The 27333-nt window shown below is 47.8% G+C and overlaps 4 protein-coding genes across 8 annotated transcripts; 3 read left to right on the top strand and 1 right to left on the bottom strand.

The window, feature by feature from the left end:
- The first annotated feature begins 18 nt into the window (after positions 1-18).
- Positions 19-6145, top strand: LOC124474381 (angio-associated, migratory cell protein). The gene is made up of 11 exons (XM_047030436.1): positions 19-373; positions 1442-1579; positions 1793-1912; positions 2274-2413; positions 2782-2926; positions 3714-3797; positions 3922-4037; positions 4285-4385; positions 4662-4752; positions 5328-5482; positions 5590-6145. Exons 1-11 carry the CDS (start codon positions 286-288, stop codon positions 5663-5665), a joined length of 1254 nt encoding a protein of 417 aa, XP_046886392.1. The 5' UTR covers positions 19-285; the 3' UTR covers positions 5666-6145.
- Positions 6146-11222: 5077 nt separating this feature from the next.
- Positions 11223-15995, top strand: gpbar1 (G protein-coupled bile acid receptor 1). The gene is made up of 2 exons (XM_047031103.1): positions 11223-11634; positions 13958-15995. The coding sequence occupies exon 2, from the start codon at positions 14055-14057 to the stop codon at positions 15132-15134; it is 1080 nt and encodes a 359-aa protein (XP_046887059.1). The 5' UTR covers positions 11223-11634; positions 13958-14054; the 3' UTR covers positions 15135-15995.
- A 1672-nt stretch (positions 15996-17667) lies between these two features.
- LOC124474619 (intermediate filament protein ON3-like) lies at positions 17668-22809 on the bottom strand. Of its 3 annotated transcripts, none has more exons than XM_047030958.1 (9): positions 22498-22809; positions 21475-21683; positions 20417-20477; positions 20226-20321; positions 19618-19782; positions 19159-19284; positions 18861-19081; positions 18293-18318; positions 17668-18155 (listed from the first exon to the last, which is right to left on the bottom strand). In XM_047030958.1, exons 1-9 carry the CDS (start codon positions 22708-22710, stop codon positions 18148-18150), a joined length of 1125 nt encoding a protein of 374 aa, XP_046886914.1. In that variant the 5' UTR covers positions 22711-22809; the 3' UTR covers positions 17668-18147. The 3 variants fall into 3 exon arrangements, with proteins under 3 accessions (XP_046886914.1, XP_046886913.1, XP_046886911.1); XM_047030957.1 differs by having other exon boundaries at positions 17668-18111; XM_047030955.1 differs by lacking the exon at positions 18293-18318.
- Positions 22133-26622, top strand: zgc:92380 (uncharacterized protein LOC445086 homolog). Of its 3 annotated transcripts, XM_047030953.1 has the most exons (9): positions 22133-22273; positions 23150-23487; positions 23724-23806; positions 24011-24167; positions 24283-24444; positions 24576-24701; positions 25366-25598; positions 25697-25731; positions 26162-26622. In XM_047030953.1, exons 2-9 carry the CDS (start codon positions 23155-23157, stop codon positions 26413-26415), a joined length of 1383 nt encoding a protein of 460 aa, XP_046886909.1. In that variant the 5' UTR covers positions 22133-22273; positions 23150-23154; the 3' UTR covers positions 26416-26622. The 3 variants fall into 3 exon arrangements, with proteins under 3 accessions (XP_046886909.1, XP_046886908.1, XP_046886910.1); XM_047030952.1 differs by lacking the exon at positions 22133-22273 and having other exon boundaries at positions 22978-23487; XM_047030954.1 differs by lacking the exons at positions 22133-22273; positions 25697-25731 and having other exon boundaries at positions 22978-23487; positions 26162-26275.
- The last annotated feature ends 711 nt before the right edge of the window (positions 26623-27333 follow it).

Below are 27333 nucleotides of genomic sequence, written 5' to 3'. Positions count from 1 at the left end.
ATACGTCATCTCGAAGCGTCAGAATTGTCTCACACATGTTCCAAGTAGGAAAACATGGGGACACCAGAAAGTAAACTTTGACATTTTGGAATTCGTACACCAGCTTTAAACTGCAGTATTTTTAATACTATTACACAGAAAAATACCTTAGAGCTACAATAACTACCAAGGACCACAACGATCAAGTTAGCTCACAAGGGCTAAGGTTATTGCTAGCTGGCAGACTAGCTAAGCATTGGTAAATCTTTGTTACAAGAGTTATTTTTGACATACCGTTATATCATAATGGACAACGAGGACAGTTTAATACAGCTTCACGGAGACGAAGAGATCATTGAAGTCATCGAGCTGAACGAAACGGAGCAAAATCCCGGTAAGCTCCTTTGATTGTACCTGCTAACATGAGTCAAATTTCAATGTAGCACTATAGCTACTGTCTTGGTGCAAGCACTAATATAAGGTCGTTTTAGTTAACATTTATATGCTGAGGTGACATGTATATTGCTCCGATGTTCCTGTTTATGAGATGCTAGAGCACTATACCAGATTCCTTGAACCAAATGCTCAGTGTTCTAAACCTCTCGAGTTAGCACACAAGTTCAGGTAGTTAAGACACCATTCGTAAATCTCATGTGGGGCATTTTGCAAAACACTAACATTGTGCGCAGATGGACTTGTAAACTCGTTTAAATTGTAAACACGGGCAGTCCAAAGTTACACACGTCTCAAAATTGTTCCCATTTATTGTAGTATATCAGGAGAGCATTCAAATAACCCTCTGTAGAAGTCTGTCTATCTGTATCAATTATTAAACTAACCTACTTATTTAGCTACTTTAGAGGAGAATGTTTGAATTGGATTCCATGGAAAGGCCACATGAATACATTTTTGCAGATGAAGCAGTTTTCAATGTTTGTGTTAAAAACGTTGCCTGTGATGGGGACTAAGTCCTCTTATCTGACCCAGCACAAATACATGATGGTGAGGCAGAATGAATCTTTTACTGACTTTGATTTTGCAGTTACGCAATATTTGAGTGCATAGTCAATACTTTTTATTTCGAGTTTTCTTTGTTCTTTGGGCTATATGCAAGTGCTGAACATGCAGACAAATGCTGTGTTACTTGTACATAGTATACACTATCTTAATTGTGCAAAGTTGTTGTTTTAATACTTGTTTGTGTTTACTTAATACAGTAAACATTGTTTTGTTGTATTTACATGACCTATACACTGTGTTACATTTTTTGTTGTTGTCGTTTCTTCTAAATGCCGTTTTGTCTATTAACTGGCAGTGTGCATGATTTGAAATATCAGAGGTTTTGTGAACACAATTTGAAGATTTGGTTTTGCATTGAAAGTTTTGAGAAAATATGCGAAAGTTTCCAGAAATGCGTAAAATAAAATGCTTGACCTCACCCCGTCCTCCGCATCCCACACAGACGACCTGGCCGAAGAGCTTGAAGATGTGGACTTCGGAGACGCGGGGAACGGCGACGCCGACGACGAAGGGTGGGAGACCGAGGACGAGATGGAGTCGGAGCGAGACGACAGCGAGCTCACCTTCTCCAAACACACAGGTGCCTTCCTCGTTTTCCCTTACCGTCCAGGAACTCTCCTCCGTGTCGACGAACGAGTCGATGGCCGGTTCATCTAAACACAAAGAGGACCGGTCGGCTCCCTCAACTTACCTCGACAGGACTCAACAAGCCAATCAAACAGAGAAACAAATGAAAACGAATGAAAGGGAACTAATTGCCAGTTAAATGTACTCAGCTGGCTGTGTCTTCCAGGCTCCGTGTTCTGTGTGAGCCTAGACCCGGTCACCAACAGCTTGGCCGTGACGGGAGGAGAGGACGACCAGGCCTACGTATGGAGGCTTAGCGATGGGGAGGTGCTCTTCCAGTGCACAGGTGAGATGCTCCAGGTGAACCACCATCAGACACATTCACCTTCTGGATCCAGGAATATCTTGACTTAAATTGGGAATATGTGGACTCATGATTCGGCATACAACCCTCAATGTTCTTGTTGACATCTGTAAATGTCGACTATGCGTGAAGCATTTCTGTGCTGTTTTTCCCCTGGCAACACTCTGCCAATGGATGTTGACAGAGATGAACCTAAGTTTGACCAATGTCACTAATAATGTTTTACAAAACATGGTTGTAATTATAATTTAAATGATAACAGTGAGTAATAGTTATTGGTAGTGTGTTGTTGTTCGGGTTAGGTGTTGACTGAAGGTGGCTTCTCTGGTGTGCTCTGCCCCAGGCCACAAGGACTCTGTGACGTGCGCCACGTTCAGCCACGACTCGTCCCTGGTTGCCACGGGAGACATGAGCGGCATGATCAAGGTGTGGAAGGTGGAGGGCCAGCAGGAGGTCTGGTCCTTTGAGGTGGGAGATCTGGAGGTGAGGAACACATTTACATTTAGTCATTTAGCAGACGTTCTTATCCAGAGCGACTTACAGTAAGTACAGTAGGTTCCCCCCGAGGCAAGTAGGGTGAAGTGCCTTGCCCAAGGACACAAAGTAATTTGGCACGGCGGGAAATCGATCTGTGTGGTTGTGTGTGTGTAAAAGAGAGAGTGTGTGCGTTTGTGTGACTGAGTGTTCACAGTTGGGAGTATGCCTTTGTCTGTCAAATCCAGTGTGTGTGTGTGTGTGTGGTGTGTGTGTGTATGTGTGTAAGAGAGAGAGTGTGACTGAGTGTGCATCTGTGAGCGTGTCTTTATGTGTGTGAGTCAAGCCCAGTGTGTGTCCTCGTCTCCCCCCCTCAGTGGCTGGAGTGGCACCCGTGCGCCCCCGTGCTGCTGGCGGGGACGGCTGACGGTAACGTGTGGATGTGGAAGATACCGGGAGGAGACTGTAAGACCTTCCAGGGGCCCGGCTGCCAGGCCACCTGTGGAAAGGTGCTACCGGACGGTGAGAGGGAGGGAGGGGAGGTGAGGGAGGGAGGGGGAGGGAAGGGAGGGAGTAAGTAAGTAAGACTTTATTTATATAGCACTTTTCATTCAAGAATTGCAGCTCAAAGTGCTTTACATAAAATCAACAAAAACAATAATACAAGTGTTGATCTAACTAGCCGCACTCTATCTGCGATCTTTCGGATCCGTCTTAGATCCGAGCTGCCACTTGCAGTTTCTAATACACAAACATGACATGGGGGTAGACAGGACGGGAAGAAATTTCAGCATAACATGAGGAGAGAGAGGAGAAAAAAAGGCAACCCCCAGACTATGCTCCTAGAGGAGTACAGTGTGGGAACAGGCAAAACCACCTCAGCACATAAGCACATGCATTGTACAACATTACAGAACCACATGACTTGCAACGGGGAGGGGGGGGGAGGGGTATGGACAAGCAGCATCTGGACCTGCAGCCATACTAGGCGCTGGTCACAGACCCGCCAGCCACACCGGGGGAACAAGCAGGCGAAGGCGTTGGATGGGGGAAGGGGTGTGTATGAGTGTGCCTGGGTTTGCGCCTTCGCCTAGGCCACAATCAGTCAGATTCTCAGTTCGCAGATAGTATTGTCATGGAGGGAGGGGGAGAGGGGAGGGAGGGAGTGGGGGAGGGAGGGAGGGGGGGAGGGAGGGAGAAGAAAGAGCTGGGAAGGGGAGGATGAGAGACCTCATAAAGAGGTATATTATACAAATTTGATTATGAAGAGACTTCTGAATGAAACATGGGTGTGTGTGCGCGTGCCCAGGTAAGAGAGCGGTGGTGGGCTACGAGGATGGGATGGTGCGTCTGTGGGACCTGAAGCAGGGGAACGCCAGCCACGTCATCAAAGGTACGTCCGGGGTTGGTTCGGGTTCCTCACGCACACACACGGTCCCACAGCGCCACATCATCACATGGTTCTATTTGCTACATTATAATCCTCCTCTCTTCTCCCGTCTTCTCTCCTGCTGTAGGCCAGGATGGCCACAAGGGGGCTCTGACGTGTCTGACCGTCAACAGGGACGGCTCCCTGGTGCTGACGGGCTCTGTGGACGGCTGTGCCAAGCTCATCAACACAGCCACGGGCAAGGTGGGTGCCAGCGCAAATACACCAGACCCATACCCCCAGGAAACACCTCCTCCCTAAACCTAACCTCAACTTTGAACCTGTCATCAATTAGTCAAGTCCAATTCACGTCGTGTCAGTGTTTTCTCTATCGTATTTCTCCGTGGGCCTTCTGGGCTTTGTATTTCGAAGCCTCCACAGTTATCACCTATTCTGGTCTCCCGTCGCTGTGTCTCTCTGTGACCCCGCCCTGTCCCGTGACTGACCACAGGTGGTGGGGGTGTTCTGTGTGGAGGGCTCCCAGGCCAAAGCAGCCCGAGAGGGGGAGGAGGACGACGGCAACTCTGTGGAGTCAGTGGGCTTCTGTCACGTGTGAGTGGAGAAGGACAGACGCCATGACGACCCCCCCCCCCCCCCCAAATCCTATATTCAGTGAAGCTTACTTGTGCAGATAATACACGTAATAAGTGGTTTTAAGTTTAACATAAGCCGTGTGTTACAGCACAACTTTAGGTGCGTCTCCCCCAGGAAACGTTCAATGTAATGCCCCCCACGAAGTTGATATCAGATATCTGCCTCTGACCGTCAGCAGGATGACGCCTCGGAACAGGACTGTGGATCTAACCGCCACGTTTTGTGTTTGGTCAGGTTGCCCCTGGTAGCTGTGGCGTATCTGGATGGAACTCTGGCCGTATATGACCTCTCTACACAGACCCTGAGACACAAATGCCAACACGAGGTAAAAAAAAAGACAGTGTGTGTGCATAAGTGTACAGGCTTACACCTGTGCTAGAGTGTGCGTGTGTGTTGTATTTTGTCTGTTTACTCGAGTGTTTGAGCTTCATTGTGTGTGTGTGTATGTGTTGTGACACCACAAGAGGCTGGGTGCTAGATGGAAGATATGTCCCCCTCAAGTGGCTGTGGTCATGCAGGACTACAAATCATTCACTACTACAAACATTTCCTAAGATGGTGTGCATTAGCACACCTGGGTAGAATTTGGAGGGATTGCCACAGGGGAGGGCTAGGTAGACTACATAGAGCAGACAAGGAGAAGCCGGCAGCGAGAGGAGTGGATTGATTGAAGCCCTGTGGGGAAAGTTTTTATTTATTCATTTTTTAGCCTTTTTGCCTATTTTCTGTTGTTTAATTAAAACGATTTAAAAATAACATTTGTCTTTTTGAAACCCTGCTTTGTTTTCTCCTCGGGGACGAAACGCACCTTTAAGGCCCGCCATACCGAAGAGCAGCCTCTCATGGTGTTAGTGTCTAACTTGCTGTGTGTCCTGCGTCGTCTGTGTGTGTGTTCCTCAGGCCGGCATCGTGCACCTGCACTGGGAGGAGTCATCGTCAGTGGTGTCGACCTGCTGTCTGGACGGCGTGGTGCGTCTCTGGGACGGTCGCTCTGGCAGCCTGGTGTCAGAGTACCGCGGCCACACGGGGGAGATCCTCGATTTCACACTCAACAGGTACACACACGCACACACTGTCCTAAAGTGCACGTTCAGTAACGTGTGTGTGAAATCTATGCCTCTGTATCTCACCTCTCTCTCCCTCCACCCATCTCTCGGTTCAGGGAGGCCTCGATGGCAGTCACAGCCTCAGGAGATCATCATGCCAAAGTATTCTGTCTTCAGCGACCTGACCGGTAGAGAGCCGGAGTGAGAGAAGGGGAGAGGTGGAGGATGGTCATCCACCCTCTTATCTCTCCATCTCAGTCAGAAGTTTATACCTTTAAACAGACTTCCTCTGTGTTTTCTGATCTGGAGATGGATGGAGAATCCCCTCCCTCCCTCCCTCTTTAAAATGCCCTTGTGTGGTATTTTTCCATTCATAACAGAACGTCCTCAGTCTCAGATGTTCCTTGGTTCCACCTTAGAACCCAAAGAGAACTCACATCTCCAGGCATGACCATCATGGTGTCATGCGTGACACACATTCATTGTTATATTGATGCCTTTTCAAAGTGTTAAATTGAATACAAATTGAGTTTAAAATCCTTACGACATTTATTTGTTTTCTTTCCCATGAGGAAGTTATGTCAACTTTGTTTAAAACCAACAATGGCTTCAACTCTATGGTTCAGAAACATCAAATAAAATGATGTCAACCCAAGTTTCTCCTTTTTTTCAAACACACCACATAGATACATCGCAGTCGTTACTTATTACACATACAAATCCATTCCTCCCCTACAGCAATCTTGCATGAGACATGAGAATGATAATACCCTTATGAACTGGAAAACAAAATCACTAAAGCAAACTGTAAATTCTTTTGACGAATATAAACACCCAGCTGTGTTCTGTTTCTGTTTGTGCTCGTCTTTTTGAAGCAACATACAGGCTCATTTCCTGTGATCTCTGACCCTTTCTTGAATGTCATCTGTGGTTTGTGGTCTTTTAGATTGCAACTGTGCTTATAAAAAAACACTTCCGTGAGAAATTAGTCCTTGGACTAGGATGTAATGGTCTGCTAACAGAACTCATAAGAGCTTAGATGAGACTCGTCCCTCTGACAAGTGATGAGTCACAGACTCAGACTAATGTTGATTTTAGTTGTGGTTTTAGTGAACCAGGTCTGGCTTAAAAACAACTTGAAATGATTTATTCATGGGTGTGGATCGGTGACTGGTCTACATTTAACAATCAAAAGAGACATACAACTGGATGCTATTTTCTAACATCTGCAGTCAATTGCTCTACCACTGAGCTATACCCATCCCCGTGCTCTACTACTGAGCTATACCCATCCCCATGCTCTACCACTGAGCTATACCCATCCCCGTGCTCTACTACTGAGCTATACCCATCCCCATGCTCTACTACTGAGCTATACCCATCCCCATGCTCTACCACTGAGCATTACCCATCCCCATGCTCTACCACTGAGCATTACCCATCCCCATGCTCTACCACTGAGCATTACCCATCGCCATGCTCTACCACTGAGCATTACCCATCCCCATGCTCTACCACTGAGCATTACCCATCCCCATGCTCTACCACTGAGCATTACCCATCCCCGTGCTTTACCACTGAGCATTACCCATCCCCATGCTCTACCACTGAGCATTACCCATCCCCAATGCTCTACCACTGAGCATTACCCATCCCCATGCTCTACCACTGAGCATTACCCATCCCCATGCTCTACCACTGAGCATTACCCATCCCCATGCTCTACCACTGAGAATTACCCATCCCCATGCTCTACCACTGAGCTATACCCATTCCCATGCTCTACCACTGAGCATTACCCATCCCCATGCTCTACCACTGAGCATTACCCATCCCCATGCTCTACCACTGAGCATTACCCATCCCCGTGCTCTACCACTGAGCATTACCCATCCCCATGCTCTACCACTGAGCATTACACATCCCCAATGCTCTACCACTGAGCATTACCCATCCCCATGCTCTACCACTGAGCATTACCCATCCCCATGCTCTACCACTGAGAATTACCTATCCCCATGCTCTACCACTGAGAATTACCTATCCCCATGCTCTACCACTGAGCATTACCCATCCCCATGCTCTACCACTGAGCATTACCCATCCCCATGCTCTACCACTGAGAATTACCCATCCCCATGCTCTACCACTGAGCATTACCCATCCCCATGCTCTACCACTGAGCATTACCCATCCCCGTGCTCTACCACTGAGCATTACCCATCCCCGTGCTCTACCACTGAGCATTACCCATCCCCATGCTCTACCACTGAGCATTACACATCCCCAACGCTCTACCACTGAGCATTACCCATCCCCATGCTCTACCACTGAGCATTACCCATCCCCATGCTCTACCACTGAGAATTACCCATCCCAATGCTTTACCACTGAGCATTACCCATCTCAATGCTCTACCACTGAACTATAAACACTTACTGGCATAATTGTTTCTGTAGAGAAACATTCTTCTGTTTCGTTGGCTCTGTGGTCAGTGATTCAACTGGCAAGATAAAGCTAAATGACAGACAAGAACAATTAAGAAAATGATAACATCTTAAAGGTTGTCAGTAAGCCTGGAGTCTGTATATAGCAGTGTGTATACGAGAAGAAAAACAGCTATCACATAAATGGGATAGGTTCAATCTATCATCTTCATTAAGATTCTGTTGGGAACACTCTGGGTAAGATCAAACAGTCAGGCCAAAGAGTTCCAGAGTTCCACCAATTCTATGTCTGTGAAGGCCCATCTCTCCCACACGCACCCACACCCACACACACACACGCACGTTTGTATTGCTATTCTTGTGAGGACTCACAATTCATTCCCATTCAAAATCCTGTTTTCCCGATCCCCTAACCTTAAACCCCCCTAAACCATGTGAGTCTAACAGGGAGTAGTCACACTGCTCGTCAGTCCTCTCAATCTTTCCCCTCACTGGTACTTGAACCAGGGACCTCTGGCCATTCACACACAGCCACACACAGTTTGAAAAAGAAAAGGTTGTTTCTCCAACGTAGTCACCTGAACTGGTCCCAGCAGTGTCTCAGAAGGGTAAAGGTTTGCGGAGGTCATCCAAGGTCACCGTACTCTGGGTCAGACCAGAGTGACCTGCGTCCCCCCTCATTAGCAGAGGCTAATGTTCTGTGAGGAAGTCGCAATGTTGGCGTTTTTATTACCGTGGCCTATATATATATGTGGCCATCAGGAAACACATTAGCTAACCAGGATCCACGTCTCGTTGCTATGAATCCGCTTGTGAAAAGGGTGTCAGTGTGGTGAGGGTGAAATGGCAGGAGTGTGTGGTATGGGGAGAAGGGCAAAGAGAATGTGTGTGTTGGGGAGTGTGTTTGCGCTCGTCTGTGTTGAGAGAGAGAGGTTGAGAGAGCGCATGTGTGATCTGTGAAGACTGCAAGAGTAAAAGCTACTGTAAAATAAAGACAGCAGCGTTATCCTTTTATAGGCTTGTTGAGTGGCACTTTATAGGCTCCCAGTCACGATTGTAGCGGCAGTCATCACCCATCACACAGGGATTACACAGTTAATTAATGCTGCTGTACTCTCTGTTGTGGTTGGTTGCTAGGACAAGACGAGACGTTGGGATTGGTCATAGGTATTGTGACGGGCTATGGAGCCATCTCCGGCCATCTGCACAGGAAGGAGGGAGTCAGATGGCTGAGCGGTGACGGAGCCAGGCTAGTAATCAGAAGGATGCCGGATCGATTCCCCGCCGTGCCAAATGACGTTGTGTCCTTGGGCAAGGCACTTCACCCTACTTGTCTCGGGGGGAATGTCCCTGTACTTACTGTAAGTCGCTCTGGATAAGAGCGTCTTCTAAATGACTAAATGTAAATGTAAATGTAAGGAGGTGCCCTGACACAGGATGTGATGTACGGTAGTGCCTCTTTTCTTTCATCACCTTCCTGCTCATGCTTTCATCCTTCCCAGCTATTGCATTGGCAATTGCTGTTCCATTCACCCATCCCTCCATCCTACCCTTTCTCCTCTGCCCCCTCCTTCTCATCCTCATCAGCGCCACACTTTAAGTCCTATCTCCATTCTATCTGATCATCCTTCCATTCCTCCGTTTTCCCATTTTCCGACCATATCTACAGCTTCATCTTTCTCTCTTCCCCTCGTCTCCCTCCATTGTTTCCATCTTCCTCCCTTCTAACCATCACATTGAGAACAAGCAGAGGTCTTGCAGTGTCCCCGTGCCCAAGTGCTGCTTTCCTGCATCTGGTTTCCTCCCGTGTGCTTGCGTGTGTGTGCCAGGTCACACCTGTGATGTGTATGATTAACCACTGCGAGGATGTTTTGGTCATTCATCAGGGGCCTGCCACCGCTGGCCTCAAAGATGAATGTATGTGTGAGTATGTGTGTATGAGTCTGTGTGTCTGTGTGTTTGCGTGTGTGTGTGAAAGAGAGAGAGAGAAAGAGAGAGAGAGAGAGAGTAACAAAGGACAGATCCTGTCAGGATCACCATCTGTCTGGAAAGTGAAATTCAATAGCGTGGTTAATTGAGACAGTGTATTGTAACAAGCCAGCAGTTAGCAAACAGTTCCAGCTGCTGTATAAGCTGTGAGGCTGAATGACTACGTGACTAAATGAATGAGCACCCTATTGGCTTATATTTCGTTTTGGCAACTTTTGTGAAATTCAAAAGTTCATTTATAGAGGCATTCAAGGCTTGCGTCACCCAGATAGCTAAAGGTTCATCCAACCCATTTTTAAATGGGTTTTTACTCAGTGAGTATAAGTGGTGCGTGGGTGTGTATTCTTGCTTTTTCTGTTTTTGCGTGCGTACATATCTGCTTAATGTCTCCCTACAAAACAGACAATGGAGGGTTTGCATGTTTGACCTTCTTATCACCCCCCCTCCCCACACAGACTCTCACCAGACACCCACCCTGCCCTTCTCCCCACACAGGCACACACATAACAGCAGCCTCTACCCCACCGCACACACTACTACGCTCCCCCCATACACCATCACAGTTCCCCCCCTCCCTTCCCACCCCTCACCTCTCCACCAGTCCTGGAAACCACCCGAGCCATCCTTCTCCCCGCCATGTCTATCTAAACTATCGCCGAAAGTGTCCGCCGTGTTTACCTCACGTCACAGGCCCTCGCCCGGCAACGGCTGTCCATCTGACCGCCTGTTTAAAAGCGAGGCATGTTTGACCGCTTGTGGGAATTTATACATACACGGATCAGGATGTAAATGTTTGGAGAGGACCGAGATACGTATGGTGGGGACGACGCTTCTGGCCGGGCCACATACACAATGCGAGGAGGGCCACGTCTTATCTATTAGGACACGTCAATGTTTTATCTGTTAATGGGTCTGGCCATGGTTTCACTGCTGACAAACGCCCACCGATAAGTGTGGAGCAAAATGAGCTGTTGGAAATGCACAGATTCACGAATCAAACGCATAAATCTCATTAGCCTGCTGGTTGCCGGCTATGCATTGGTCAGACGTTTTGGTGAGACAGAAACTCCTGACACACGTACGAGTGGACACGCACACACAAGCACGCTCAGACACAAACACAAGCCAGGCCTGCACACACACACATGCGCCCAGGCATACACAAACTCACACTTCCCCTGTTGTGGCGTAAGCTTCCCCTTTAAGAGATAGCATCTGATAGTAAGCCCCTCTCTCTTTCTCTCTCTCTCTCTGTCCCTCTCTCTCTCTCTGTCCCTCTCTCTATCGTCTCTCACCGTGTCAGTCTCACCAAACGAGCCTCTGATCTGTGGTCGAACCGATATTCCTGTCAGCGGTGGGTCTGATACACCAATGGAGAGATATAGACTGGGTCTGGCATATCAGGTGGAGTGAGAGACAGCATCTGTCACACTGACAAGCGTGAGAGGGAGAGAGTGTGTGTGTGCAGGAAGACCAACCAAGAGAGATGTTCAACTTCAGGCTCTGCTAGGGGTCTACATGTGTAGTAGTACCCAGCTGACACCTGGACTGGTTCTGTTTCCCAGAAAAAGGTGAGGTTCTGGGTGAATCTCTCCCTCCCAGGCAGAAATAGTTTGGAAATTGAGGAGGAGTTGTTCTGTTTGGACAGTAGATTACGACTAGGGATCTACCGAGGACAGGGTCTAGCATGGATCACTGGCTCTCTGGATTCTCTTTCCTGAAGAGGTGAGTGGTTCTCTCTCCGACTTTGGGACATGTCTGTATCTTTTTATTCGAGTTTTATTAGACCATGAGTTATGTTTGTCCTTCTCTACACCACTTTATCACAAGTAAACTTAAATCATAATAAAATCCCTCATTATGTAATATCCATCTTTACACACATACATTTCCACACACATACACGTACATATATATGTGCTACTTAAATATGACGGCTTTAGTTTTATACCAAATTACATAAATGATTGGACTGAACATCTTATCAATGTGCAAAAGTAGAGAAACCATAAACTACTGATCATTGTTTAGTTATTACGTTGTCTTCCTCCTATCTCACCACATGTAGTAGACTGGAGCAACATCAACTGAAACAGTATTTGTGTGACGCACATAATGTCACTGGGGCCAGACAGTCACCAGAAAGACATGCATTATCCATGTCCTTTCAGAAAGGACAGTATGTTTGTGTAAGTGTGTGTGTGTGAGTGTGTGTGTACATGTATGTGCACGTGCTTGTTTGTGTGCACAGTGTGAATCCTTTGCTCATGTGAGAATCTCTCCTGAAGACCCTCATAAAAACACGTTAACTCACTTCTGTCATCTTTATCGCTGAATATACATCTGAGCATTTGCGATTTAGAAGCAGAGAAGATTCCTCCTGGGCTCACCCTTCTGTGACATGCTTGACATACGTGCGTAGGTGTGTCTATTAACGTGTGTGTGGAGGGGTGTAGGTGTGTGTGTGCTTGTGTCTACTTAATGAAGCGTCTTTGCATTTGTGTCAGGGGAAGTGTGAGTCTTTATGCAGGTGAGTGTGTAAGCCTTCATTTATACATGTGTATATATCTGTGTTTGTGGTGTGTGTGTGTGGGTGTATATCTGTGTGTCTGTCTGTCTGTCTGTGTGTGTGTGTGTGTGTGTGTGTGAGAGGGAAAATGAGGATCTGACACACCAGTTTACTACATGAATAAGTTACAAGTCTCAGTTCAGCTCACAGACTTGTGAAACCTGCTTAAACCTACATGAAACACATTAACACGCAAGCTAAATGCATACACATGATTAAGCAACTTCAGCCTCACAGCCTTAATGGAAAGTGTTGTAATGAGAGGTGATGGTGTGATATATTTTTGTGGTGTAATGATTGTAATTACACCACAAAAATATTCATTTCAGCCTGTGCTGTGAGGATTTGTTGTCTGCACTCATCAATTATTGACTGCTGGTGGCCTGTTGTGACTGGTCCTGCTCCCTCTCAAGCTGATCAGGGAGCCATGTTTGATATCACATTTCCTTTGTGATGAGTTTGTGTGCATTGTGGACAACAGAAAGAGATTGTTTTTTCTTTCTTTTCCTTTTCTCTTTTTCTTTCACTAGTCTTGGCCTTTTTTCTTTCTTGCTCTCCATCTCTATCCCCTTTACTCTCTCTTTCTCTCTTGTTCCTTCTCTTTCCCTCTCACTTCTCATGTCTATTTCTGTATCTCTTTCCTTCTCTAGCTCTTTCTTACCCACACACACAAACACACACACATACACACACATACATAGGCACAAACACAACACACACACATTGATTCATGTGTGTCCCTGAAAGAGATCAGATCACACCAGGACACTCAGTCCAGTCCCTTGAGGGGCACATCAATCATCAATCAGTATATTATCAGTCAACCCATCCCAAATCAGTTTACTACGTAACAGCCTGACCAAACATAAACCAGTTTATGTCACTAAGACATAGATTTACAACCCCCTAGCAAGGCTACAAACACATAAACATGGGGTGATTGAGAATCAGTATTTCAGGACCATTGTGTCACAAGTCAAAACCTATAAAACTGGTGAAAGCAGAAGTGATCTCTGTAGGGTGTGGGTGAATACGACAAACAATGGGACACATCTAAATGGTAAACATGTATTTGTTCCATATGTGACCAATTTAACCAATAAATCGACTTGGATCAAATCATGTGTGTTTGTATTGACTTTTTGCCAGCGCTAATTTCACACCAGGAGTATTTATGTTTCTCATTGAGTGTTTATATAGGTCCACTCTCAAATGCCCTTACTTCTGATGTTACAGTAAATGAACACTTCCGGGTTTGCTGTGAATACATTTCAAATAGGGCTTTACAATAAAAGATGGTTCCTCTGGCCATACTTGTTGTTGGCAAGGTGCAGTATCATATTTGTCTGTATCTATCTAGTGTTTGATCTATCTGCAGCTACATCTATCTGGTATTTTATCAATCTACATCCATCTGAAGTATGATCTATCTGTATCTATATCGGTCTGGAGTCTGATCTGTGTGTTTTGTCTCCTCAGGACTTTATGATGGGACCAGAGGAGGAGGAGGAAGTAACTGAGCCGGTTTGACCATCATCACAACAAAACCAGCACAACCATTGACGTTGCCGTGACGATGGACCACAACACCTCCTCCTCCCGCCCGCTCTCGGAGGCCCGCCTCATCTACGCCATCACCATCCCCCTCTCCACCGCCATCATCCTCGCCAACCTGCTCATCATCGTAGGCATCGGCTCCAACCGCCAGCTCCACAACACGCCCAACTACTTCTTCCTGAGCCTGCTGGTGGCGGACCTGTGTACTGGCGTGGCCTTGCCCTTCATCCCCTGGATGGGTCTGAACCGCCCCCTCAGCTTCACTTCCTGTCTCCTCGTCCACATCTTCCCCAACTTCCTGTTCCTGGCCTTCCTGTTCAACCTGGTCATGGTTCACTACGAGCGCTACATGTGCATCGTGAGTCCGCTGCACTACAGCAGCTTCTGGGTCCACCGCCAGTTCCCCCTGGCTCTCCTCGCCGTTTGGACGCCCCCGTTGCTCTACGCTTCGCTGCCGGCGTTCGGCTGGAACAACCGGGCCGGGCCGGACTGGAACGGCTGCTGCCCCGTCAACAGCTCAGGGACGCCGGCGGCGGACAACTGCTCGACGAGCGCGGAGGCGGAGGGGACAGAGTGTTGCTCGTACCGCCGCGTGTTCCCCAACGCTTTCATCTACCTGGAGGTGTACGGGCTCCTGGTGCCCGCCATCTTGTCCATCGCCGCCATGACGGGCCGCGTGCTGTGGATCACACGCGGTCAGCTGAGGGACATCTGCCGGCAGCACCGCTCGCTGGAGCAGGGGGGGGGGCGCCGGAGGAGGAGGGGGGCGGCGGGCGGTCAGGTGTCCGACCAGGAGCAGCGTTTGAACCTGCGGTACGCACGTTGCGTGGCGGCGGTGTCGCTGACCTTCCTGGCGTGCTGGGTGCCCTACATCATCTACACGCACGTGTGCGTGGCGTTCCTCCTCAGGGAGGAGGCCGTGGGGAACCCCACCACACACATCGTGCTGTCCTGCACCGGGATCGGCTCCATGGCCGTGGTTCCTCTGGTGCTGGGCCTGGCTAACAGGCAGTACACCGACCCAGCCAGGAAGCTCATACATAAACTGAGAGACCGGTGGAGGACAAGGACTCAGGACCCAGAGGATATGGCTCTCTGAGAGGACTGGGGGACATGGGGAGAGATGGTTGGGTGGAAGAAGGAATGAACTGTGGGATTGAGTGATAGGAGGGATGGAGAATAGAAAATGGATTGAAAGATACATGAATGGTTGTCTAGGGAACAAACACACTCCAATAAGTCTTGACAAAACGATGGGGTAATGATCCAATATTCTCCCCAACTCATACTGTCTCATCTGTTTTTGTCTGTCTGGCTGCCAGTCTGTCCATCTGTTTGAGTGTCTATCCAGTGTCTGTAGTGTGTCTGGCAGTGGAAATAATTATCTCGCTGCTCTAACACACGGGAAATCTTGTCACCTATCTTTGGCCCTTTTCCACTACACATTTCGGCTTGTTTTTTCATCTGACAAGTCTGGTACCTGGTAACATGAGTTTTTTGGGGGATAAAACCTCCATCGTGGTCCAGGAGGCTAGGCGATGTTCAAAAGGTAAAGGGAAACACTGCAGACTACCGATTGGCCAGAAATGATCGCCACAATGTTTAAATAGCCAAGCTACTTCACAGGAGTCGCTGTCTATGATAGTGGCCGTCATTTTCTTTTCCAGTGGACTAGTCGACATGTCAATTGCCGTTGTTTATTGAGGTGCAGTTACGCTATGTGTTACCGCCAAAAGGGTACAGCAAGTGAGTGTTGCGTTGAAGCAGACATCAGAGCGAGAGGGTCAGGTAGGAGGATTGCAGAGTAAAACCAAGTACTACTGCGTATGGAGGTGAGTCGTGTCCAGCCAGAACAGTACCTGAAGTATTTGAAAAGCGGCTTTTATATCCATCTAAGCCTGTTGATGTGCTATGCTATGCTACACTACCCTAGTTCATTTACAGTGTGACCCAAAACATTTGTGCCAGTAGTGAAAAAAATAAAAAGTTGTACAAATTTTGTTGGGTTAATAATAATAATAAATGTGTTTTAAGCTGTATTTGGAAGAACGGCAGTGATTTTGTGAGATAAGGAGTTTGTGGGACACAGATATAGACTCAATGGAAGTCTACTAAATGGGTCATAAAATCGCTCCATCAATCACTGCAGCCAGAAACGTCTCCCGGTCCCCCCATGCTCCATCTCTGACAGTAGTTAGAGAGGATGTGGGGGAGAGAACGAGGGGGAGGATGAGAGAGGAAGGAAAGGCCGGAGCGAGAGGGGGAAAGGGAAAGAGGTGGGACTGAGGAGAGAGAGGAGGGGGACGAGGGCCACATACGCCTGAGAGGTGGAGGAGTGAGACGGAAAAGATTAGGTGTCGGTAGCTGGTATATGCAGGGCCGGCCGACCCAATAAACAAACTGAACATTTGTTTAGGGCCCCACGATGTGTGTGTGTGTGTGTGTGGGGGGGGGGTGGGCTGTCAGTCCTATAGAACTTCAGTCCAGGGATCTATTCCTGTTTTTAAAAAGAAGGACACAAGGTTCCACGTCCATTCCTATGCATGTAGAATGCGGAGCAGGTCCACTGTGTTCACGCTCATGAGACGACAACGCTGCAGTAACACTCCAGCTACTTTGCTGTAACTCCAAAGTAACGCGTGAAACTCTCCACTAACACTAATCTCTCCAGCGTCCGGGACAAGAGATGAACTATAGACCTGGGTCAAGTACAAAAATGTGCTGTACCCATTTGGTCAACTGATCCAGATCAAGTATGTCCCGTGTATTTGACTGTATTAGCTCCTAGTCGTGTTCCTGTGTACCTCCCTACAGCTGCACAGCAAGTCTTTGTGTTTGACTTTTCATAGCGGTCTTCTAAACAACATTTGTCAACATAGCGTGAGAGGTTGCTCTATGAATCAGGGGGAGAGACAGGCTGTGGCGCAAGCTAACAGGCCTCTGCGAGGGCAGAATATTTATATGACGTTGGGGACGAAGAATTATTAACACGGAGGGGGGGGGGGGGGGGGGGGAGTTGTTCCCCAAGAGTGTGTGTGTGTGTGTGTGAGACAGAGAGCGAGAGAGACTAGAAAGCATAGAGCAAGACTTGAGACAGGGCAAATGAATGTGTTCATGTGGACCGTTTATTAGATGTGTTTGAGCCAAAGCCAAGAGTGTGCGCCTGTATGTGTGAGCCCTTGACACGAGACAGACACGAGATTCAGTCAGAGATGAAAGGCCCACCTGTCTCTCCCTCCAACAGCCCTGCCTGCACACCTCTTTTCTTTCATCTTAGTCCTTCTCTTCATCACCCGTCGGCATTCCCAGAGTCCTCCTTACCCTCTCTTTCCCTCCTTCCTGCCCGGCCTGCCCGGCAGATAGAACACACCTCACACAGCACATGGAACAGTATGTTCTCTTTCAGTAAACAGCTAAATGGAGCACAACGTCAGTCCACATGGCATCAGATCTGTCCGTCGGCCATGTTTTGGCGTTCCTGCGATCAGACGGTAGGAGAAGCAGATGTCTCGCATCTTAACTGACCTGGCTTGAGAGAGCTGGCCTGAGACAAACAGGAGGAACTGCCATTTGTACCAGATACATATACACACACATATACACCCCTTCAACGAGCAAAACTCAAACGAAAAGTTTGATGACTCGATTTTATTTTTTAGACATGATGACAAGACACAAGAAAGTACTTCTCTCACACCACAGAACCATACTGGTTTGGAAAGTTTAGATCAGTTTGGCTTCAATCAATTCCCTGACGTAAATAATTCTCCTTCCTAAACTTTGAATGTTTTCACCAGACAATTCATGGGCTACATCAACCATTAAGACAAAACACAAACAGTGGGTATATTGCAGTGCGGTGTTACCACAGGGACAGAATTTGATTGACAGTCAGTTGAGCTAGTCGTCGTAGTGTGAGCTCTCGGATATGACCCGCCCCTCGTCCACCTCAACTTTGATCAGAAGACGCTTCTTGAGGGCATGGTTAGCTGTGGGGATGGGGCTGGTTGCTTGGGTGACGGGTTCAGGTAGGAGGGGCTTGGAGATGTTGTGAAGCTTCGCCAGTGTCTCGTGGTCTGCATGCAAGCAAGGACTGGATTGGTTGGTATGTTTTAGTAATCTGAGCAAAAGAGACGGGGTGGAGTTAAGAAGGACCTATGTGTTCACAAACACACAACAAAGACAACCTGAACGTGGATGGGGCATCTAGGCTCGTGCCTGGTAAAAGGGAACGAGAGGATATGGAGAACATCTCACCTGACTGTCGCATGTGATCGTTCATCCTGCCAAGGAAGCACAAAGGGGTTTAATACACTATCAGTGGCTGTGTCTACTACCGCGCACTTTATGAAGTACACTGCAATACAGTGCCCTGCAAAACAGTGCACTTACATATTCAGTGCACTCTGTCGCTGATAAGTGCTGTCTCAAATGGAACACTGCTACGTTAAACACTTGGTGGAAGTGACGGACGCATATCTGCTCGCCACACCCGCAAGACCTGCCAAAATGAACGCGCTTCTCCACTCAAGTGGAAAAAGCTGCCGAAAGGGCTCCTCCTTTTCCGCTACGTGGCCAAGATGGCGCCCGTTTAGGGCGAGTAGTGTCCATCGTTGTTTTTTGGACCGTTTGCAGTGCGCCATCCTGGTACTTTCAGTGCACTGAATTATTCTGGTTTTGTGAGTGAAGCGCCCTAAGCACTAAAAGTCAGTGCTCGAAGTGCTCGAAGTGCACAAGTGCGCGGTAGTAGACACAGCTAATCTCTCTCTCTTTTACACACACACACACACACACTCCTCTATCCACCCCCCCTCCTCTTCCTCACCTCTTCTCCTCCCCTTCCAGCAGCTTGCGGTAGGTGGCAATCTCGATGTCCAGGGCCAGCTTGAGGTTCATCAGCTCCTGGTACTCCCGGACCTGCAGGGCCATGTCCTGCTTGGCGCGTCGCAGTGCTTCCTCCAGCTGGAGCTTGTTCTCCCGGGCCTGGCCCATGTCCTTCAAACCTGCCCCCTCCGCATCCTCGATGTCCTTCTCCAGAGATTCTTTCTGTAAGGAGGAGCAGTGTCAGTGACTGCTGCGAGTGTGAGTGTGTGTCAGTGTGTGTGTGTGTGTGTATGTCTCACTCTCTTCCTGAGGGCATCCAGGTCTGCGTTGAGTCTCTGTATGACGCGCAGCATGTCAGCGATCTCCTTCTTAATGTCCCTCACATCCTGCTCGTGTTTTCCTGCCTTCAGAACCATGTCATCCATCTGAGGAGGAGAGGAGAGGAGAGAGAGGGATGGAGAGGAGAGAGGGATGGAGAGGAGCGAGTGGGGAGGGATGGAGTGGAAATGAAAGGGAGAGAGAGAGATGAAAAACAATCATTCTTAAACCGTATTTCTGTAAGTGCGTGCACGTGTACATGTGTTTGTGTATGTTGTGTCTGCATGGGTATGTGTATATGTCTGTGCGTGTGTATGCGTGCGTGCGCATGTGTACTGTATGTCGGTGTATAAGTGTATGAGTAGATGCGTATGCATCTATGTCTGTATATACTTGTGTAAGTGTATGCATGTTTGTGTGTGTGTGTGTATGTGTCCTACCTTCTTCTGATTCCATAGCTCGGCCTCCTCTCTGGTCCTGGCAGCCATCTGGCTATACTGGGCCTTGACGTTGTCCACGATCTCGTCCATGTCCAGAGCACGCCTGTTATCTTGAGTCAATTTGACTGTCTCGTTCTGGATCTGGGACTGCAGCTCCTTAATTTCCTATACAAACACACACACACACACACATTTGTTTTCCTATCCTTGTGGAGCCGGCGATTCACTCCCATTCAGAATTGGGTTATCCCTAACCTTAACCCTAACCCTTAAAGTAATTCTAACCCTAACACTAAAACACCTTAAACCTCCTGATCAAAGCATTTGAAGTTCCGGGGCCCAGCAAAAGACCCCCACAAGGTCACTTTTTCCTTTTTCCTTTTGAGGACATTTGGCTCCCATAAGGGTGGCTAAACAAAACTACAAACACACACACACAACGTCATCTATTATAAAGGAGAACAAATCAATAGCGCCCTCTTCCCTCCACCAGGTATAGTGCATCCGTATGACAGACCTGACTAAGGGGGCGGGAATTAGAAACACGGAACCAATCCCTTGTGTGACCTAAATGGGATTGGCCAGTGAGGCCTGTCAGTCAGTCCTACCTCATCAAAGCCCTGTCTCAAGAAGTGCAGCTCTCCCATCAGGTCTTCCAGCTCCAGAGCCAGGTTCACTGTAGCCAAGTGTCCCTCATCCACGTCCTCAACACACACAAACATGGAGATATAGATGTCACACAGGAGAGGAATATATGGATAGAAGAAGAATGGGAGGGGGGTGGAGGAAACCTTGTCACCTTCTTGTTGATGACAAACTCGTTCTCCAGCTCAGTCTTCTTCTGGTACTCATCCTCATAGCTGCACAACACATACACATAGGATGATTCAGGACATGGATGATGATACACACACACAGTCATGGACTATCACATCCTAATGGATCGTCATCACCCAATGGTCTCTGTCTTCCTCTCTCATGCAAACAGTCAGACTGACAAATAGACCTCCTGTGGCACTGGGCTGAGATGAGCGAGACCAGACCCAGAACCAGAATCAGAACCAGGCCCAGTGAATGGACGGCCCAGACATAGCCCCAGAGCCTGGCTCCCTGCCCTGATTCTCCCCAGACTCTAAGCTCCGGGGCCCCCGTTAGGGGGTGGGCTGGAGGGGAGAGGGAGGTGTGCTGTATCCCTCCTCACTAAGGAGGCTTACAGATCCTTGCTTATGTTAAGGTGGGATTTGGGGTGGTGGGATCATGAGAGGGTTCGGTGGCTTTGAATGTCGTAGCAGGAAGGTCTTAGAGTGACAAGCAACAGCATGTCTGAATGATTTGATGGGAAGTCTCTCGTTTTGTCCATCTCAATGTGTGTGCGTGTGTGTGTGTGAGTGTGGGTGTGAGCGTGTGCGTGTGCGTGTGTGTGTGTGGGTGTGAGCGTGTGCGTGTGTGTGTGTGAGAACTGGCAGTTCCCCCCAAAAAACTAAACCCCCCCAATGTCCCCATGCTAAAATAAAGAAATGTTTAATTTACATTATAGTACATTTCATTCAAAAATATGAATAAATAATAATAATAATAATAAAATATTGTTATTGGCATTATTTAAACTACATTGTTGTAATCATTTAAGGTGGCACCAGGTCACACCGTCCCTCCACGTCTCCATGCAACCCTACAACTACCTCCTGCCCTCTACAGCTACCTCCTGCCCTCTACAACTACCTCCTGCCCTCTTTAACTACCTCCTGCTCCCCCCCCCCCTCCCCCCCTTGCCACCCCACGTGAAAATGTCTGGATCCACCCCTGTGTGCATGAACTAGACTGTTGCAGCGAGGACGACAACAGCCAGCCCCTCACCTCTGGCGAGTGTGATCCACTTCTTTCTGGTTCTTGAGCAGTTCTGCCTCCAGCTTGTTCCGGTCCAGGTCCAGCCCGTCTATCTGGCGCTGCAGGTCAGCCTTCTGCTGGCTGACGATGTCCTCAATGTTGCCCTTGTAGCCCTCCTGATCCAGGAGAATCCTCAGCCTTGTCTCCAGCTTCTTGTTCTCCTGCTCCAGGTGCTGGACCTGGGGGTGAATGGGGGGAGGGGGAGAGGTATTATTGATATATTTCATAAGTCTATCACAATTACATTATATGCCAAATATTATGAAAGTAAGTACTTATATCATGACAAGGAAATCAAGGAAATAAATAGCTTTCCCTTGTTGCCAACGTTTGTGTCTGTAATGCCTGGGGTCAAAACTAGACTACACTCTTGGCGAGAGTATATTTAGCCGTAGCTAAGGTTAACTGTGTGCCGTCTGTGCATAAATTCACTGTGTGTGCATGTGTGTCTGTGTGTGAGAGAGACAAACATGAACAATTGCAGAGGGGACACTTTTAATTGGTAGTTAGGAATTACTTTCTAACATAACTGCACATCTCTAACTGGCCACTGGGTGGCGAGACTGAGGCGGCAGACAGTTAGCCCCTGGGTAGTTTCCTACAGTCAGTCAGTGCATAGGGTACATTGTGTCTCGGATTGGTTGCAGTAAACGCTAGCATATCCGGAGCCTAACGCAGGCTACGCTCATAATTTGCCTAGCCCGGAGCACCGAAAGGGAGTACCTGACAAAGGGAGTGACAAGCGGGCGAGTCCTACATTTTCCCGCAGGTAACATGCTTTGACCGTGACCGTGCATTGTGTAAATTTTTTGTAAACTAGTGTCAAAATATTTGATTGTTTTTCAAAAAAACTTGACCATTTAAGCCCAATGTGAGTAAACAAGAAAAGTAAAAAGGATAAAACACGTAATTGATTTTATATTTATGCAAATTGCATCAATATTCTGGTAGGTTACAGTGAGAAAGAAAAACAAGTTTTGCTTTAAAGCCTACCTTGTCGATGAAAGCTACGAATTTGTCGTTCAACCCGACCATCTGGTCCTTCTCCTTGGACTTGGCCGACTGGTCCTTTGGATCCATACTGGATGCCATAGGGTTCATTAGGTCGGCCTTGGCAGAGGAGATAGTTGGGTAGCTTTTGAGCACGCCCGCTTTACCGGCGGCTGGTGTCGAGGATTGGCTGCTGAATCCACCGGGTTTCGACATCCTTGCAGAGTACCGTTACTGGTTGACAATCAGATGACAGAGCAGAACAGACTGAACAGAGTCAGGAGGAGGACAAGTTCGGAAGACACCTTCACTCAGAAAAACACCTGCATTTAAAGGGGGCGATGACCTCCCCTTCCCTGTAGGTATTTGCTTATGTCCAATCAAATGAAGCCAAATTCAAATTATGACATTCAATCTGAAAAAAAACGAGTTGAAATTCTGGAATTACAACTCCAAACCTGTTTCCCGGAGGTGAGATGGTCGTAATCGAGCCAATAGGAGCCATGGGGCCGGTTTTAAGCGTCGGTATAAAAACAATTCCCTGCATATCCCCATCACCTGAACAGCTAAACTTGGCTACGTTGCTCTTCTACACTGTAAACTTGTACGCACTGTCCGTCCGACTATATCACTAATATGGCTAGGAACAGCGCAGGTAGCATGTTCGGTGGGGCTGGCGGACGAGGCTCTAGAGTGTCCGTGGCGAGCTTGGAGGGTCTTAGGAACGTGATGCGCGCAGACCCGGAAAAGAAGCCTGCCACCAACGGTCCAATCTCCAACGGTCCGTTGGTCGCCGCTGCCGCACCGGACGACAAGAAGACGATGCGCGGTCTGAATGACCGTCTGCACGACTACCTGGGCAGGGTGCGGCAGCTGGAGAGCACCAACTCAAATCTGGAGGAGCAGATCAAAGACATCCTGGCCAAGCGGGCTGTGCCGGTGGGCCGCGACTGGGCGGAAATCGAGAAACCGGTGGCTGACCTCAGGAAAAAGGTTTATATTTTCAATATTTTCATTTTTCTTTTGTAGTCTTTGGTTTAAATGTAAGTTAATTCCAACTGCATTGCTTTAAAAGTAATTGTATAGATAAGCCTATACATACAATTGTATATATACATATAGCCTACCGTTATATAACAGTAAAAATATATATAAGCTGTTTCTAATTTGTTTTGAATTGTCAGATTTACTGTAATGCTTGACTCCCGGGCTTTCATTATTTTGCGCAGCTGCGGGACAAGACCCTTGAAAACGCGCGCCTGCTGCTCCAGATTGATAACACCAAACTGGCCAATGAGGACTTTAAGAATAAGTATGTAAGATATATGGACTAAACTATAAAAATAATACTTATTTTGGGGTTAAAGTAGAATTTCTTGCAATAACCTACTGCACAACATGCTATATTTTCAGACAGGCCTATATTAATAATGATGATAATATATTTAAGATGTTGGCTTATAAATCAGGAAAGTACTGGTGGGCGTGACCTAAACTCCCATTCCCCCTCTGATAGGCTGGAGTCTGAGAAGCAGGCCAAGAAGGTCGTGGAGCACGATCTGGTTGGTTTGAAGAAGATCATCGATGACACCCTGCTGAACAAAGCCCAGCTGGAGAGTGAAATAGAGTCTACAAAGCAGGAACTGGCCTTCCTCAAGAAGGACCACAGTGATGTAAGGACAACACACACACACAAACATACACCACAAGCATGTGTGCACACAATTAAACACAGCTTTAATTACATAATTTTGCCATCTCCTCTCCTCCCCCTCTCTCCTATTACAGGAAGTTGTGGCCCTGCGCAAGAAGGTTAAGGACTCTGAGGTGATTGTGGAGATCGACTCCAACAACTCCAACCTGGGCGATGTCTTGGACAAGATGCGCAGGCAGTACGATAAGCTAGCCCAGAAGAACCTGAAGGACACTGATGACTGGTACCAGAGCAAGGTGAGCTGGTGCTTCATTTATGGACCAGGAGTCCTGCACCCTTTTTCCCCTCCGTTAATCTCTCTCATTCCCTCTGTTCCCTGCCTTCCCACCTCCGTCTCTCCCTCCCTGCCGTTCTCTCTTCCCTCCAGTTTGACAACATCAAGGAGGAGGTGGCCCAGAACACAGAGGCTTTGCAATCTAGCAAGCAGGAGCTCAACGACCTCCGCCGCCAGAGACAGCTTCTGGAGATCGACACCCAGGCCATGCTTAACATGGTAACACACACACACACCCTCGCTCACACACACACAGTCACTAGACATGTCTGGAGGCACATTGCGATGGCAATAGGCTCCGCCGAGCAAGGAAACCAGCAACATGTACAGACAGGATGACAGCGGATGTGTAAAGTATGTCTGGACTTCATCTCGCTGCAGTCAACGACGAAACCCATGAGCACACACACGCTCCTGAGAGGGAGTAAGAAAGGCCATTGTGGGAGTAACCTAGCGTACACATTCCCAAGTCAGTGTACCCCGTTATTACAGCTAGCATTGTGATTACAAGTCGTTTCTCTCTTTGATCTTTTGCTCCTCACACAAAACCACTGGAATTCAAACAGACACGTAAAACAACAAACCTCTCGTCCGAAGTTTATTTGTTTAAAGTGATTTGCATTTCAACAAACATGAGTCTTTCCAAACGGTATTCAAAAGCAGGGAGTGTTCTCCATCAGGAACATTTTTTCCACAGACAACCAATAACCCACCAATCAGATCTCAACCACAAATCACGATCCAAACACTGTTTGGTGTCCAAACCAACCTCTTATCTCTCTCTAACCATCTCCTCTCATCTCTTTTCCCTCCCTTTCCCATCCCCTTCCCTCTGTTCTTCTCCCTTCCCCTCTAATCTCCTAATTTCTCCTCCCTCCCCCAGATACGCTCTCTGGAGGAAACCCTGTCTGACACAGAGGGGCGCTACAACAATGAGATATCCCGCATCAACAAGATCCTGCTTCAGCTGGAGGCTGACCTGACGAAGGTTCGCTCCCAGGTGGAGCGCCAGGTGGAGGACTACCAGGAACTGCTGCACGTCAAGATGAAGCTGGAGGCTGAGATCGAGAACTACCGCCGCCTCATCCTCGGCATCAGTGATGACAAGGAGGCCAGGTATGACCTTGAGTGGGTGCTTCTGGAGAAACACAGGCACAGTCATGCGATACTACAACAGCGATACTGTCTCTCTCTCTTTCTGTTCCTCTCCACAGCTTGGAGTTCTCTCTAGAGAACGCTCTGAACAGTGGTGAGTTCTAGAAGCTTCTTTCTGACACCGGTGGTTGCAGATGTCGAGGAGATGCGGCGTGTGGGGGTCCCCTCAGATGAACTGACATTGTGTGTCTTGCATGTTTTCCATTTCAGTTCAGTCACGCTTCATTGTGTTTATATCACATCTCCTGGCTCCTTCCCACTTTCACAATCCTCTAGTAGGCTTTAGGGTTGGGGCCAGGGAGCATTCACAACTTTGATGGTTGTGTATTCTGTTTTGCTGTGTTCACTAGGAGTAGGTTAGACGCTTCGTGACGCTTAGCTGTCACCCCACTGTAAAAACACTGCATGCTCTAATCTCACTGTGCCTCTCAATATAGATCAAAAATGCAATTCTGGAGTATAAAAGGGACCAGACTGATTATGTTGATCAAGCTTGGGAAACTGAAACATACTTACTCTTTCAGCGCCACCCAAGTCGAGTAAGAAGGAGGAGAAGGAGAAGGAGGAGGTGACGGTGAAGGTGGTGGTCACAGCTCCTGAGCCGAGCGTCCCTGCCACCGAGCCCCTCCCCGCCAAGGCGGAGGGCCCCCCTACTCAGAAGGAGGGCAAGAAAGGGAAGAAGTCGGAAAGTCCTACCCAGGCGGTCAAGAAAACCACCCCACCTGCTTGCTCCAAGACCCCACCAAACTCCAGCTCTAGAGATTCCCAAGACAACTAATCCTGGCCAATCAGTTAAGCCTTAGCCCTAGCCCAATTCTGGCTTTTACCCTTCACCCGCCCTCTTCAACCACCAACCCTTCTTCTCCCCTAAGAAATGGACGCCCGACATTACAATTACTGATGTTGTGTTGAAGTAGCTTTGTTGTTCATCCAGTGCATTCTTGTCAGCAAATTCTATAGGTTAAATAAACATTGCACCATCTTACGCTTGGCTGTTGTCGTTTCTCATGTGGTTTCAAGCAAAACAATCATATTCTTGGGTTAATTACTGTACCAAACATTGTGCAATGGGAGTAGACTCATAACAGGCGAGGTAAACAATAAAAGGATACTACAGTTCAACGATAATATTTCATTGCTTAAGTTCAGCAACAACATCTACATTAGATGGGTGATCAAAGAACAAAAATGACACAACTACAATGCAATAATAACTAGTCTTACAATGTCGATTACTATATGGTCTGATACAGTGCAACAGAAACGACAACATATCTAAAGTGCAACATCAACTACAGTAGTTTTTAGCCAAACAGTGTAACAACAGGACCTCAAACAGGCCTTTACTCATACATGGTGCAGGGAAGAGACAGGGAGGGACAAGTCACAGGCATCCCAAAAAACGCATCTAAGTCTACATCTAAGTGATTCTTTCGGTGCCACAATGCTGCATAACTTAGTCAACGTGAGTCTTGAAGGGGAGCGTCTTTAGACTGTGGGCATGGAAACGTGCTTAGCAGAACAGGGAGGTTAGTCTACCACTGTGGAGCATGGAGGGAGAAGCATTGCATGTCGGTGGTACCAGGACCAGGTTTGTTTCTTTAACACCTGTGGCCCAGCTAGGTTTACGAGGAAGGAGTTTCAGTGATCGAGATAGGAGAGTACAGAGGAATTGGTGGAATTCTGTTAGCAACAA

The sequence above is a fragment of the Hypomesus transpacificus genome, chromosome 12, assembly GCF_021917145.1.
Source record: "Hypomesus transpacificus isolate Combined female chromosome 12, fHypTra1, whole genome shotgun sequence".
NCBI lineage: Eukaryota > Metazoa > Chordata > Actinopteri > Osmeriformes > Osmeridae > Hypomesus > Hypomesus transpacificus.
Note: the sequence above shows the minus strand (reverse complement) of the source record. Positions and strands in the feature narration are given on the sequence as shown.

What these genes read in the sequence shown, in the direction of transcription:
- LOC124474381 (XM_047030436.1), top strand. Translation starts at nt 286, where the DNA reads ATGGACAACGAGGACAGTTTAATACAGCTTCACGGAGACGAAGAGATC. An exon ending in TTGAGGTGGGAGATCTGGAG is followed by an intron (nt 2,414 to 2,781) that starts GTGAGGAACACA and finishes TCCCCCCCTCAG; the next exon opens with TGGCTGGAGTGGCACCCGTG. An exon ending in CGCCAGCCACGTCATCAAAG is followed by an intron (nt 3,798 to 3,921) that starts GTACGTCCGGGG and finishes CTCCTGCTGTAG; the next exon opens with GCCAGGATGGCCACAAGGGG.
- gpbar1 (XM_047031103.1), top strand. Translation starts at nt 14,055, where the DNA reads ATGGACCACAACACCTCCTCCTCCCGCCCGCTCTCGGAGGCCCGCCTC.
- LOC124474619 (XM_047030955.1), bottom strand. Translation starts at nt 22,710, where the DNA reads ATGTCGAAACCCGGTGGATTCAGCAGCCAATCCTCGACACCAGCCGCC. An exon ending in TCGTAGCTTTCATCGACAAG is followed by an intron (nt 21,684 to 22,497) that starts GTAGGCTTTAAA and finishes ATTCACCCCCAG; the next exon opens with GTCCAGCACCTGGAGCAGGA. An exon ending in TGAGACAGGGCTTTGATGAG is followed by an intron (nt 19,783 to 20,225) that starts GTAGGACTGACT and finishes GTGTTTGTATAG; the next exon opens with GAAATTAAGGAGCTGCAGTC.
- zgc:92380 (XM_047030952.1), top strand. Translation starts at nt 23,131, where the DNA reads ATGGCTAGGAACAGCGCAGGTAGCATGTTCGGTGGGGCTGGCGGACGA. An exon ending in AATGAGGACTTTAAGAATAA is followed by an intron (nt 23,807 to 24,010) that starts GTATGTAAGATA and finishes CCCCTCTGATAG; the next exon opens with GCTGGAGTCTGAGAAGCAGG. An exon ending in CCCAGGCCATGCTTAACATG is followed by an intron (nt 24,702 to 25,365) that starts GTAACACACACA and finishes TCCCTCCCCCAG; the next exon opens with ATACGCTCTCTGGAGGAAAC.